The 14,151-nt window shown below is 45.9% G+C and overlaps 1 protein-coding gene and 1 long non-coding RNA gene across 26 annotated transcripts in view; one reads left to right on the top strand and one right to left on the bottom strand.

The window, feature by feature from the left end:
- WDR27 (WD repeat domain 27) overlaps positions 1-14,151 on the bottom strand; it is a 213,997-nt gene that overhangs the window by 37,210 nt on the left and 162,636 nt on the right. For 13 of the 25 annotated variants that reach the window (XR_011535560.1, XR_011535548.1, XR_011535556.1 and 10 more), the window contains one exon: positions 5,710-6,036. The exons of the other annotated variants lie outside the window; for them this stretch is intronic. Coding sequence is in view for 7 of the 13 variants with exons in the window: in XM_008530435.2 (XP_008528657.1) it covers positions 5,986-6,036 (51 nt within the window). In the remaining 6 variants the exon portion in view is untranslated. Of the gene's footprint in view, positions 1-5,709; positions 6,037-14,151 lie in introns of those variants that run through there. 25 annotated transcript variants of the gene reach the window in all.
- Positions 2,157-4,261, top strand: LOC139080785 (uncharacterized). Its single transcript, XR_011535563.1, has 2 exons — positions 2,157-2,822; positions 3,469-4,261. It is a non-coding gene; the product is annotated as an uncharacterized lncRNA (long non-coding RNA).

Genomic DNA, 14,151 nt, shown 5'->3' with positions numbered 1-14,151 from the left:
GGCTTGTTTTGTTCCCCAGATGGGTAACTACGATTTGATTACATGGTGATTCATCTGGGAGCCTCTGTCTACGCACAGCTGCTACTGCAATTCAAATGACAAGGGACAACGGCCATGCAGGCCCCAGGAGGCAGGGCCATGCCTTCGTGGCACAGCCCTCCCAGCGGCCGGGGTGTCTGAGCAACACCACCTTCAGGCTCCCAGACTGCATGGCCGGCCCGGTGCACGTGGACTGCACCCACATGCTGCATTCAGAAGTGGACAGGAGTAGGCGAGGTCTCTCCTCTCACCACGATATTGATCAGTTTAGCCCCAACCGTGGGGTGAGATGTCTTCCTCCAGAGCCCTGCAAAGTGGACTGATGCTGATCTGGACAGGAACGTCCTGGGGGCTGTGTTGCTGGACTCCAGGAGCAGCAGCTTCCCTGGATCCTACATACGAAGGGTTACGTTGACCCCGTTTTCTAAGACTCAGAAGGGACGAGAGTATTTGTATGAAGAATATGACTTTGTATGATGCAACTTCAGAAAACCCACATCCAAGTCATCTGTTGGAGAAAAAAATGAAGTCTGGGATTGTCTCCCCTATGACCTCCCCGAGGCATCCTTGCTCCCACGGCTTCCTGGGAGAGACAGACCACTCTGGTCTCCGTCCCAGCACCACACACCTTTGCCAGCACACACATCTCTGCCTCACTGCTTTGAGTGGCCTGCCCTAAGCCTTCGAGTAAGTGACCATCTTTTCCACACAACTTCAATTTCCTCGCCATTAACTACAAAATCTCAGACCACCACCCTTGTTCCCAGTCAAGCACATGTCATTTCACTTCAGTATCATTCACTTTATTTCCATTCAATCCATGTTCTTCTGGAATCTTTGTTCTTTTATCACGTGCCTCACATGCCAGGAAAAGATAGGCATGAAATTGCATTTTTTTTTTCGGTGAGGAAGATTGGCCTGAGCTAATATCTGTGCCAATCTTCCTCCGTTTTGTATGTGGGATGCCGCCACAGCATGGCTTGATGAGCAGTGTGTAGGTTTGCACCTGGGATCCAAAGCCACAAACCCCGGGCTGCCGAAGCGGAGAGTGCAAACTTCACCACTGTGCCATCAGGCTGACTCCAGCATCGATTTATTTTTTAATCTTCTATTAAAAACCTCAGATAAACTACTGCACATGAAACAAGCAGATTTACCAGAGTTTGGGGTCAGTAAATGTGAGATACTTTCAGAGCTTGAGTCTCGCACCCCAAGAGACTTAGAAACCAAATGGCAAAGCAGACAACGCCCTTAACTGTCAATCGCTCACCCAGAAGAATTCCAACGAAACCAGCCTTCGATCAGTTCTCTAGAACACCTGTACTTTCACGAACTGTGTTTTTTGAGTTCGCAGCTTCAGGGAGCTCAGAATACCAGGAAGCTATTAATAGCCATAAAATTAAAATTGCATTGGGAACGTACGGAAGGAACAAACTGAATAAGCCTTCTTAATTAGGGCCTGAAACAAGGCTGGCATTAAATAAATTTTTGTCCGGAAGAAGAAAGAAAGAAAAGATGAGAAAGAGGGAAGAAGGGAGGGAAGGCAGGATTAAGCATGTATTAAATCCCTCTTTTGAAAAACATGTTTGGTTGAATCATATGTAGTTGCCATTTCTGTAGGTCAGAAAACAGTTGAATATTGGTGATTTGATGTGGTTCGATCTAACAGTATCAACAGCAGGAAATCTGCTAGGTATCTGAAAAGATGTTGCTCCAAATGCTGGATTGTCTGCTCCCCACGTAAACCCCTCCTTCCAGGCTGATGGATCTGTAGGTGTTCGCAGGTCCCACAGATGTTCGATCGGCCATATTGAAAACACTAAGAACAGCACCCACCCCGTGGAAACACCCAGGCCCCTTGGTGGTCTGAGGTATGAAGTCAGTTCGGCTCAGCCAGTGGAAAGGAATGAGCTCCCACAGCCGAAAAGAATGCCTTTCAACAGAATGTCAAAGTGCACAGAAATTGTTTATTCCAGCATCTGTTTTGACCTCGCCCTCTGAGGCAGGGCCTGGGCGGACCACGGTCACATTCTTGCTTTGTTGTCCACAAAAACAGGGATGTGCCAAAAGTTGTGCAAACCCCATGACATATGCCACATGAGATGAGTCATTTTACCGTTCGAATATCAGAAAGGAATCTTAACAGCCGTCTAATTACAGAGACTCGAGCAGGCTGGACGGAGCCCTGTCTCCTTCTACTTCTCCATCGGGGCTGGGACCCCCTGAAGGAAGGCACCCCAGCCCCGGCCGACACTCTCCAGCCGGCCTCCTCCTCATCCTGCCTCCACTTGCCCATCTGCTGCAGACGGCCGACCTGAGATGGGACCATCCCAGGATGCTGCACCGAGCCTCAGTTTACCTACCTGTGACCTGGAGAATGCCTACCTTGCAACATCCTTCCAGGGATCAGGGAGATGGCCAAGTTAACCCACTTTCACAAACTATAAAGTGCTTTTGAAACCGCTGGCTGTCATCCACGTGATGTCTCCCCACGGCCAGGTCACCTCGGGCCCCACCTGGGACCCTCTGTCCATCTCTCCTGGCTGTCTCTCTGACTACATCTCCTCAGAAGCATCCCGTGGGGCCTTCCTCCTCTTGACAAGGACGCTCTCCACCACTCTGGTGTCGGCATTTGGACCAGAGTGGACGATCTTTCAGAACCTCTCCCCACATGGTCATATTTGGGCTCTTCCAGTCACCGGCTCCGCCCAGTCCCGATTCCACCTGGCAGACGCCACCGCCTGTGGCTGAGCCTGCTCACCATCTCAGCTGCCTCTTCCTGGGTAAAGTATCGTTACAAGCTGGAGCAGAAGTTTTCTTCCATATACCCTGAAAAGGTCCTGTTCCTCTTAGCCTGGTTAAGTCTATGATTTGTGTGTGTGTGTGTGTGCGTGTGTGAGGAAGATTAGCCCTGAGCTAACATCTGCCATCAATCTTCTTTTTGCTGAGGAAGATTGGCCCTGAGCTGACATTCATGCCCATCTTCCTCTACTTTATATGTCAAGCATGGTTTGATAAGCAGTGCGTAGGTCCACACCCGGGATCTGAACCAGCGAAGGCCGGGCCCTCAAAGCAGAATGTACAAACTTAACTGCTGTGCCACCAGGCCAGCCCTAAATCTATGAATTTTGTATGTGAAAAGAATGACTTTAAATGGGTTTTCCAAGATGAAATTTCATCACCACTCTCCCGGTGACATAGCTTTGGTCAAATATTTGGAAAAGGAAGATAATAATAATAATACCTATCAAACTCACAGGGTTTTATAAAAGATGAGATAATGAAGCAGAATCAAGTTAAAAATGAAAAGCTCTGTATAAATAGGTGATTCTTATTACTGCTTTCTGATGAAGGTGGAAGACCTAATCACTTTTACATTATAGTGTACTTGCTCATTGCTTGAAAATGTGCAATTGCTCTGTAATGCAGACACTACGCATCACGCCTTCAGCAAGACAGGCGACCGCAGCACCAATGACGCCAGCGCCTCCTGCTCCTCGCCGGCCTCCGCAGAGCACCAGGGCGTCGCTGCACCTCCACACCGAGCAGGGGAGCCGCCTGAGTCCACACTGTCCCACCTTCAGCCCGAGGCAGCGGCCCTGGAGCTCTGCCATCCACACCCTCTGGCTCTCTCTCTGCTCTGGCCACTGTTCTCTCAGCTGCTCCTCCCAAGCAGAGTCTGTGCTGAGGCCAGACACAGCTCTCCTCTCAGCAGTACCTTTTCCAAATGTATTTCTTCCTACATTTTCCCTTGATAAAGCTCTCTAATTTTTTTTTTTTTTGGATTCATTAAAGTTTTTCTTTAAGATATTATTTAGCTATTATTGACATGAAATAACTTTAAATTTCTTTTTCTTCAAGTCACATTTGACATAAGTGGAATTGGGACTTACTCTGGAGAAAATTTATATAAAAATGACAGTAACATTTATTATGAAAGTCATGCACAAAAGCAGCATGTTAAAAACGAGATGCTGTGTGCTGCTGGTGGGAATGTAAGATGGTGCAGCCGCTGTGGAACACAGCATGGGGGTTCCTCAGAAAATTATAAATAAAATACCAGATTATACAGCAATAACACTTCTGGATATTTATCCAAAATAACTGAAAGCGAGGACTGAGGGAGATACCTACACATCCACATTCATAGCAGCGTTGTTTACAATAGCCAAAAGTTGACAACCACCCAAGCGCCCATAGATGGATAAATGGATAAACAAAATGTAGTGTTTCCATACAATGGAATATTATTCAGCCTTAAAAAGGAAGGGAATTCTGATGCATGCTTCAACATGGATGAACCCCGAAGACATTATGCTCCGAGAAATAAGCCAGACACAGAAGGACAAACAGTGTATGATCCACTTATATGAGATCCTGAGAGGAGCCAAATTCATAGAGACAGAAAGTAGAATGGTGGGGGCCAGGGGCTGGGGGAGGGGTGGGTTTTAGTGTTAGTGGGGACAGAGTTTCAGTTTTGAACCGGACACCTAAAAATGGTTAAGATGGTGATTTTTATGTTGTTTGTATTTTACTACAATTCAGAATAAAATTTTAAAAATGAAAAAATTTAAATAATGCAACTGAAATTAAGAATATTAAATAAGATTCTATGGTCTTGTTTGCCCTAAAACTGCTTTATTTACCTATTTTTAACCAGTTTTAAATAAATTTCATTTTAACAAAGGTAAACAAGATAACTACTATAAACGGATAAAAATTGTTTGGATAACTCTAAATGTTAGAAAAATTAAAATGAGTTGTTCTTGGGACCGGCCCCATGGCCGAGTGGTTAAAGTTCTGCGCCCTCTGCTTTGGCAGCCTGGGTTCATGGGATCAGACCCCAGGTAAGGACCTACTCCACTCATCAGCCATGCTGTAGAGGCATCCCACATACAAAATAGAGGAAGACTGTCACAGATGCTGGCTCAGACCTAATCTTCCTTAAGCCAAAAAAACAAAAAACAAAAAGAGGAAGATTGGTAATGGATGTTAGCTCAGGGCAAATCTTCCTCACCAAAAAAAAAAAAAAGAAAGAAAAGTTATTCTAAAATTTTTCTTCTCAAAACTTTTGCAAGGGAAACCGTTTCCATTTATGGTCAATGTGTGAAAATTCCAATAAGGAGCCCAGGAATCCAGCCTCGGAGTTTGCCTAGGTGGTGGAGCAACAGCCCTCTGCATCTCTCTGGAAGACAGAGGGAAGGGAAGCAGTAGGCGCCTCAGGCAGGATGGAGCCCCCTCCCCCACCTCTGGTGTCCCGGATGGGATGGATACCACCGGATCTTACCAGGGCGTTTCCAGGCTGGCCGAGTGAGGCCCTAATGTGGGTGGCATTATGTGCTGTGTTCATTTGGAATCTGGAATTGTTCTAGAAGCATCCTGACTCTTCCAGGATCCTAGAATGACTTGGTTCTGCAACCTTTAGTGGCAGATCCATGCAGTGTCAGTTCCTGTGCAGCTGTTCCTCTTAAGGAGGCAACTGGACCCTGCCTCAGCTGTCAGTCATCAACCGTGGGAGGAAAGGCCATGAGAAGCAAACCATGAGCACAGATGGAGCCCTCGGGGCGGAGGCCAGTTGGGGCACACCAATCAGAAGGCCATGGGGCCAAGACTTCCCACAGCCGCAACTCCACCACCCCAGGTGAATTCACTCTCACGCTCTCTGCAAAGTCTAAGTCGTGAAACAAACACTAGGTTCTGTTTTATTGAAGAACATTCTGTTTCAACTTTACCAAATTCTGTGCGGGAGTACTGGATGCTACTTCCATTTTTCCCGATAACGGGGATCCCTTTTGAGGAGCAGAAATGACTACGAACGTGAGTGTGGTGTGGACGCAGCGGAGCAGCTGGAGAAAAAGGACGCCTGAATCCAGTCCTGCCCTGGCCGGGTGCTCGGTCCTCACTCTGCTGCTCCCAGTGGCCCCAGCCCAGCCCACAGGTCAGCGCTTATTCGGCCAGAAACAGCTGAAGTTTGCCGTCCAGGGTGGCTGTGGCGAGCTGTAATTGAAAATAAAATGCCATGTGGTTTCAATCACCTCTCGTGCACTGAGAAAACCACGAGAAGAGTGAGCTTATGGTGTACCTTTTCTCATTTGTAATTTTCTAGACCACAGAACAAAACGCATTGAAATAGTAAAGTCTGTATACTCACAACAGGTATGCCCTTGTACTCAATTAAGGCAAACGTTTCATTGCTATTCTAATATCTGTGAGTGCCGTGGTCAGACTCAATCTGTCTACACCACCCAGAAGAGGGTAAGGTGTCCTTTCTGCAATGTCTGCATACTCTCAAGCAGCCACGAGAGCTGAGGGACAAATCGCGTCACTTTCACTTCCTGCCGTCCTTTGTGATGGGGCCTCACATGCAGGGGACGCCCAGGACACCGTGGGCTCGTGGCCCCACTCCCCACCTGCTCCTGCCCAGGGTGGGAGGGCGGCTCGTTCAGTGGTGGTCAGGACAAAGAGCGAGGCATGCATGGGTGCTCCCCCGTTTCTTCTGATGGGGTCGGCTCGGTAGAGCTGCTGCCCGCCCACGTTAGCCCCGTGGGGCGGGGTCTGCATCGAGAGGGTGATTCAGGGGAGTGGCAGCAAGTCCTTCGGCCCGTTGTCTTACTCGGCTCCAGCTTCCATAACGAAACTCCAGACTGGGGGCTTGACAACAGAAGTCTGTTTCCTCACAGTTCTGGAGGCTGGAAGTCTGAGATCAGGGTGTCAGCACAATTAGGTTCTGGCGAGGTCCCTCGTCCTGGGTGTGGATGGCCACCTTCTCTCTACATCCTCCTTGCGTGTTCAGAGAGGATATCTCCTCCCCTCTTAAGGCCACTAATCCTATCCTTTAGGACCCCAGCCTGTGACTCCTTTAACTTTAGTTACCTCCCAAAGGCTCTGTCTCTAAATACAGTCACACTGGGCGTCAGGGCTCCAACCTATGAATTTGAGGGGGTGGACGACCCAATGCAGTCCGCAGCACCAGAGATCAGTCATGCCTCCCCGTTTTGCTTTCTAGCAACAAAGGTGCATGTCGTCCTCCATCTGCCCGACCCCGTGTCTGACTCTGTTATCTCTGAACGCAGAGGGGAGAAAGAGTGCTATGTCCTGACCTGAAACCCCAGCAGGCGTTGACTTGGCCGAGAGCCGTGAGTGGAGCTTGGAGACCACACTGTGCAGGGCTGAGCTGCCTGAGGAACCAGCACCCTCAGGGCCACCAACACCAGCCACATGGGACGGTGGCCCCGGCCGGTCATGGGGGTTTGTGGTGCTTCACCCTTTCTTAGGTTTCGCAGCAACATCAGGATTTGGAGTTAAACAGATGAGTCCCAGGCTCACTAGAGTCCGAGTGGGGTTCTGCTATGAATTAGCAGGTCTAAGAACACAGAGCTGGGTCCATTGCTCCAAATTCCGTTCTTCATTCTGAGCCACAAGTGGCCACGTTGAGTTCTCTTGGTCCTCTGTGGTCAACAGTCACCTCCCACAAGGACTCCAGTTGGCTTTCTATGTCCTAGATACTCCAGCTCTGGACAGGCTTATTTCAGAGACCCTCAGCATCTCCTTTACCCCAAAAGAGTACTAGATTTTATTTTAAAAATACAATGGGGTAAGAGCCGTTTTCATCAGTTAGACTAAAAAACCAATCGATACAGTGATTTTCATTCTGAAGGCTAAGGAAGCAATTACAAAGTCCACGGTCTGAATCCTGTCATCAGGAACAGGTTTCCATAGCAAGGACCAGAGTGGTCTGACACTCACGCTAGCTTCTCAACTCATCAGGGTAAGTGTTGCCTTTGCCAACAATTTGACATAGAATTATTTTAACAATAGTGACCTTAGCCATGTCCATGACCTCAACTGTCAATTCTGTATGGACCAGGAATGGGTCTGCTATTTTGATTTTTTTAAGTGCCTCTCGATAACCTCTGATCTGCACTGAAATTCTATATTATACAATGTTACGCTATGTCACCACCTGGACATCACAGGGAAACTTCAGAACAAATTAACTCATACTTGTCCTACCCAAAGAAGATACTGTAACCTTCACTAGTCATATGATAGAATGTCTGGATTAATCTTTGAATCTTCTCTTCACTCAAATAATGCACTCAGTACCGACTACCTCACAACCTCGCCATCTTTCACTCTCCAATGCCTTGGTGTTGCCCTCTCCTGCTGTATTCAGGCGGCTGCCATATTAGGCTGAGCCACTGTTATCTCATGGAGGAAGCAAGGGAACTGCATCTTAGCTCTTGCTCCAGTCCCGTCCGCCCGCCTTCTAGATCGTCTTGCAAACGTCTGCCAATATATTTTCCTAAGTTGTTACCTTACTCCCTTTAGTACTGCGGCCAAGAATTTAAACAAAATCCATCAGCCACACGAAGGTCAGGTTGACTTTGATCTTGAGTGCAGTGTCCCTCCCGTCTACATCTGTGTCTCTCTGGTGTCTGCACCCCACTGTGGCGCATCTCTCCTTTGGCACCCGGGTGGCAGGCTGCTGGGCAGCTCCTGATTTCCAAAGTCTTCCACAATTGGGCCCCCCTGCCTTTCTCCTTTCACTCATTTGTACTGTTATTATGGTAAGGTAATAAAATACAGTCTGGATAGTTGAACCCATATTGTTTTGATATGTTCATCAATATTTTGGTGTATTACCTCAGGTCAAAGCCGGGGCACATTGCGTCTACCGGCTGGATAAAGAGGAGACGAGGAGCCAGTGTGTGAATTTGTGATCTTTGATGTATAAAAGCCTCTGCCTCAGAACAGGTGAAATATCTGGAATAAGATAGTCAACAGGAAAAGACTGCGCTGTTTCTGTGGCCACAGATTTAGATGTTTTTTCAGTCTCTGGCTGGGAGGAAAGGAAGGCAGGGTCCAGATTCCTTAGACCCCATGGGCCCCTGCGAAGGTCCAGAAGTCACATCTTTGCTCGCTTCCTGAGCCACTTCGGGAGAAGCGGATGACAGACACCCCCGACAGCTGTGGGATCTCAAACTGGGATTAGTGCTCCATCCTCAGTGCAGCACCTGAGAGGTAAGCAGTACTGTGTCTAGTGGGGTGGGGGCAGATGGGCCCTCAGAGGTCCCACAGTTGCATGGGGAGCGGGAGCTACCTCATGCCCTGGCCCTGGGCCCAAAGTCATTTTGGAGACAGTGACACAGCCCAGCCCCATGGCCTTTGTGGACTGGTGCCAAGAAACAGAGGGCTCTGCAGACGCGGCATGGATGGGTCACTGATGAGGGCCTGGTGCTCCTCATCTAGCTCATTGCGTGTGCTCCAGAAACCCACAAACAACCTGGGAGCCAGTCCTAGTCAGCTCCGGCTGCTATAACAAAGTACCATAGACTGAGTGGCTCATAAACAACAGACACGTATTTCTACAGTCTGAGGACTGGAAGTCCGAGATCACGGTGCCAGCGTGGCAGGTTCTGGTGAGAGCCCACTTCAGGGTTGCAGATTGCTCACCGTGTCCTCACATGGAGGAAGGAGTCAGGGAGCTCTCCGGGGTCTCTTGTTTAAGGGCACTAATCCCATTCAAGTGGGCCCCAGGCTTAGGACCTAATCACCTCCAAAAGGCCCCACCTCCTGATCCCATAACCTTGGGGTTAGGGCTTCAATGTAGGAATTTGAGGGCATGGAAATATTCCGTCTGTTGCAGAGTCCAAGTCAGGGTCTAGGGGCTGGAGTGGAGCCACAGTGACCACGGGTGCTCCTGCCCACTCAGTAAACGGGGGCATGCAGGAGAAATTAACAAGTGAAGGTTGCACATCTTACACACTTGAGTTTGTGGGTTGAGTCTGACTCTCGTCACGATACCATGTCTGTCCAGCAATCATGACGCTCTACCGCTGGCTCAGCGCTCTGCGTCACCCTCACTCTCAACAAGTGGTGGCAGCCGCCTTTGAAACATGAGGGCTCACACCGCACTGTGTGCCACCGGGCACGCCTACACATCACGCTCCCTCAAGGAAATGTATCCTCTGATCGCCTCGGCTTTTCTAAAACTACCACGTTTTGTCTCTTCTTAGATATTGCTAGGTTCAAAATGCCCCAACAACATCAGGTGATGTTTCATCAATGTATCAATAGCTTCCTGGGATGACAATCTTTTATGTTGATTGACACTGATAGATCTTTACTTTCACGAATGATTAAGTGAATCAAAGATCAGAAACAGAGAAATAATAAGTGCACTTTCTGAGTGCTTATTGCACAGGGCCATATTGATATCAACATCGATATCCTACATAAGACACTAAGATCCCTAATCTAAGAGAACTTAAAGCCATCAGACGCAGCACAGAGAACCATCGAGAACTTCTACTACTTGGTTCAAAATTGTAAACACCCTCCAGAGTTCCAGCGTGGTTATTATGAACATAGGCTGGGAGTCGAACCTTGGCTCTCCCACAAATTTGGTGTGATGTGGGGCGAGTCACTTAAATTCTCTTTACCTCAGTTTGGGGTAAATTCCTGGAGTAATAGTACTGGGTAGTGTTACCTATGTAGGATTTGTGAGGACTGGTCAGTTAATACATGCAAAGCACCTCTTGGAACCAGACACACAGAGTGTGCTCTCCAAACATTAGAATCGTCGTAGAACTGACAGATGATAGACAGATATGGTCCAATATTACACTGGGGCAACACTGTGCTTATTCACAAGTCCCAGAATAATTTTACACCCACAGACGTGTCAAATTTATTTCAAAATTTCCCTCTAATTGGACTGTATCAGAGACAATGATGATAAACCACACACATCCAGGATAAAAAAAACGTGAGGTTTATCTGTTCTAAATAACTCAGTCTACAAAACACTGCCACAGATCTCATACTCATGACATCCTAGAACATTAACAACTCTTTCTTAGAACAGATCTTGAAACAACATAAAAATAATTCTCAGACAGCTGTGGCACTTCTATTTCCAAGCTCTTGAACCATATAGAAAAGGAGAAAGCATCAAAATCCAGTGGGTAAAGGCATTGTTCCTATTCATATGAATTTAATTTGAATTAGGCTAGGAATGTAACCTCTTCATGTCAGGTATGCATCAAGATAAATGGAATATACGCTGCACATTCCCAGGAGTCTGCATCATTTGATCCCTGAGGAGCAGGTGCTACTCTCACTCTCTCTCTCTCTCTCTCTCTCTCTCTTTCTCCAGAGAGAGAGGGAAGGGCAGCGGGGCAAACTGCCAGAGTTTCATGGAAAATGAAGCTTCAGGTAGACAGTGAATGAGTTAGCCTAAAGAGAGACTTTTCAAAAGACCTGGGATGAGCCCCCTGGAGCCAGGTGACAAAGTGCAACCCAGAATGGAGACAGGAAAATTCTCCAGATCTCTCTGCAGGGAGAATGAAGAGGTGCTGTGAGAACTCAGAGAAAGAACCAACTAAGTCTTCTGATTGTGAGGGACAAAAACCCAGCTTGAGCTAGCTTAGCAGAGAGGCATTTTATTATATGGCTCCTGGAATGTCTAAAGGAGGTAAAGAACAACAGCGGATTTTGAAAATCCACCGGCAAAGCCAAAGCCATAGATTTAAGTGTCCTAGGACTCTGTTGGCATCCTGTGTCTGCTCCTTGATATATGCTTTCCTTTTTCTTCTTTCTCTTTGGAAACCATGTGTTTCTAATTCTCTGGTCCACATGGCCAGGAAAAAAAAATAGACAAAACAAATAGCAACAGCAATCTTAGCTCACTTAAGCTACCAGGTTTCAGCCTCAGCCACTGCTTCCTCTCAGTGTCAGCTTCAAAATTCAGCCCAAGGGGGGTCAAGTGTCCTGTTACTTGATGCTCCATGATAACCTCGTGGGTGGAAGGTTCCCAGAAAAGCAGTGAGACTGAAAGACAAACTATGAGGGATAGGGATGATCCTTTTCCTAAAATAAAATTAGGATATCCCATTTGAGTGAATGTTTGGCTTCTGCTGGAGCAGGGGTATTTATTTCACCATTGCATGTTGCAAACTCTAGGGTAGTTATCATTGAAAGGACTAACAATTCTGAGGCTTTCACGGGACTTGTTAACGTGTACAGTTGAGTTGGCAAGAAAATAAAGTCAAAAATAGACTGAAAGCCAGAGTGACAAGTTTATGAGGTCACATTCTGTCTTCCCTGGGAAATCACTGGTTTTTGTTAAAAAAAAAAAAAAAAAAAACGGGGGGGCAGGGGACTGAGGCTTCAATGGCCATCTGGACACAGAAGGTGAGGACCTGGGGTCTCGTGAGGAAGGAGTCGGGACTGAGGAACCCCACAAAGCCAGAAGGCTCATATGTTTAAGGCTTGAGTGAAGCATGGACTAGAATGACCACCCAGGTTCCCAGGGAGACAATGATAGTTGAAGTAGGAAATCGTCTCCAAAATCCATAACCGCAGGGCTGCCCTTATGAGAGTTTGCAGCTTCAACTCATGCTGTGTGACACAAGGACATCCAAGTCAAGGAGCTAACATAAATTAAAAATATGGTCTTGGTTAGTAATATGCCTGGAGCACCTAGCAGAGCAAACCTAAGACCTCCCTGGACCACTGCTTCAACTGAAGCCAAGCAGGACCCTCAAGGATAAACTCTGCTCAAGTTCATCTCTGGATATTTCCCCATGATTTAGACTTAGTGGAAACAAAACACAGTCGAAACAGAATACTAAAAACTTCAGAGCATAGAGCCATCATATACAGTCTTGAAATCAATATGTCAAAAATCACTAGTAACATGATAAAAGAATAAGGTGCTAAAATCAAGAAATGGAAGATTGAAAAGGATCAAAGTGAAACTAGAAATAAGAGTAGAGTCATTGAATATAAACATTCAATTAATGAGTTAAGAGTTCATTAGAAACAGCTGAAGAGAGAATTGGTGAAGTGGAAAGCAGGTATGAAGAAATCATCCAGGATGGAGCTCATAGAGATGAAAGGATGGGAAATGTGAAAGAGAGTTTAGATGACAGACTAAGCCCAATAATTACTTAATAGGAGTCCTAGAAGGAGGGAACAGTGAGAATGGAGAAATATTTGAAGGGATAATAGAATTATCCAGAATTAGGGCAAAATCAAATTGCCATAAAGAGAGTAAAATGAGTTCTAGGAAAGAAAAAAAATAATAAATCCACACCTAATTTTATAATGAGCCTCCAGGACAGTACACATAATAAACTTCCTCAGTTGGTGAGCTTCATTCTGAACCTTTACCACACAGCAGTGGGCTCTAGGTAGATACCAGGGCCTGCCCCCTCTCATAGAGATTTGGTTTCAGTTTTGGGGTGTGGAGGCACAAGGAGTGATGCTAAAATGCAGACTCCAAGTGACTCTGAGGTGCAGTGAGAATCAAGGTCTACTTTTTAATACATTACTCATTTCTCAGTTTTAAAAATTACTATCAATTACTGACCATTAACTTTGTTGTGATGTCCCTCATTGAAAATAAAACTTTAATTTTCATGAAAATAAATTCACCAAATTTTTTGCCTCATGTTTCACACGTTTCGAGTTTTGTTTAAGACGTCTTTCCCAAGCATAGGTCACAAAGCTATTCTCCTGCAATCTATTTCACTTACTTATAATTTTACCTTTCATATTTAAATATTTAAATCACCAGATATATGCATGTTTAAATGGAAATACAGTTTTATTTTTTCTCAATATAGAGAGCCAATTTTCTTAAACATTGTACCGAATAATCCATCTTTTTCCCATTGTTTTGTGCCATATTTAATATGCATTCAGTCTGCAAATATACATGGATTTATCTCTGAATTCTCCACTATATTCCTCTGGCTTTATTTCAGTTCTTGAACCAGTACCACGTTGTCTTTATTTCCATGGTTTTCAAGTATTTCTCATCATCTACTAGGGAACATATGAAGTTGACCTAGCCTTTTATGGATCTTTTTTCTCCAATATATGTTTTTTGGAATAGGTTTATAGAGTCCTACCGGAATTCTTATTGAGATTTCAATAAATTTATAAATTAGTGAAGAATAAGCATCCTTATAACATTAAGTTGTAAGTTAAATTATGGAAGGATATGGAATGCCATTCAGACCTTCTTCTGTGCAATTTATCAGAGTTTTAAAATTTTCTCCATAGTTAATTGTTGTTCTTAGTTAAGCTCCTAGAGACTTT

The sequence above is a fragment of the Equus przewalskii genome, chromosome 32, assembly GCF_037783145.1.
Source record: "Equus przewalskii isolate Varuska chromosome 32, EquPr2, whole genome shotgun sequence".
Lineage (NCBI taxonomy): Eukaryota > Metazoa > Chordata > Mammalia > Perissodactyla > Equidae > Equus > Equus przewalskii.
The sequence above is the reverse complement of the archived record's forward strand: the minus strand, read 5'-3'. Positions and strand labels throughout refer to the sequence as shown.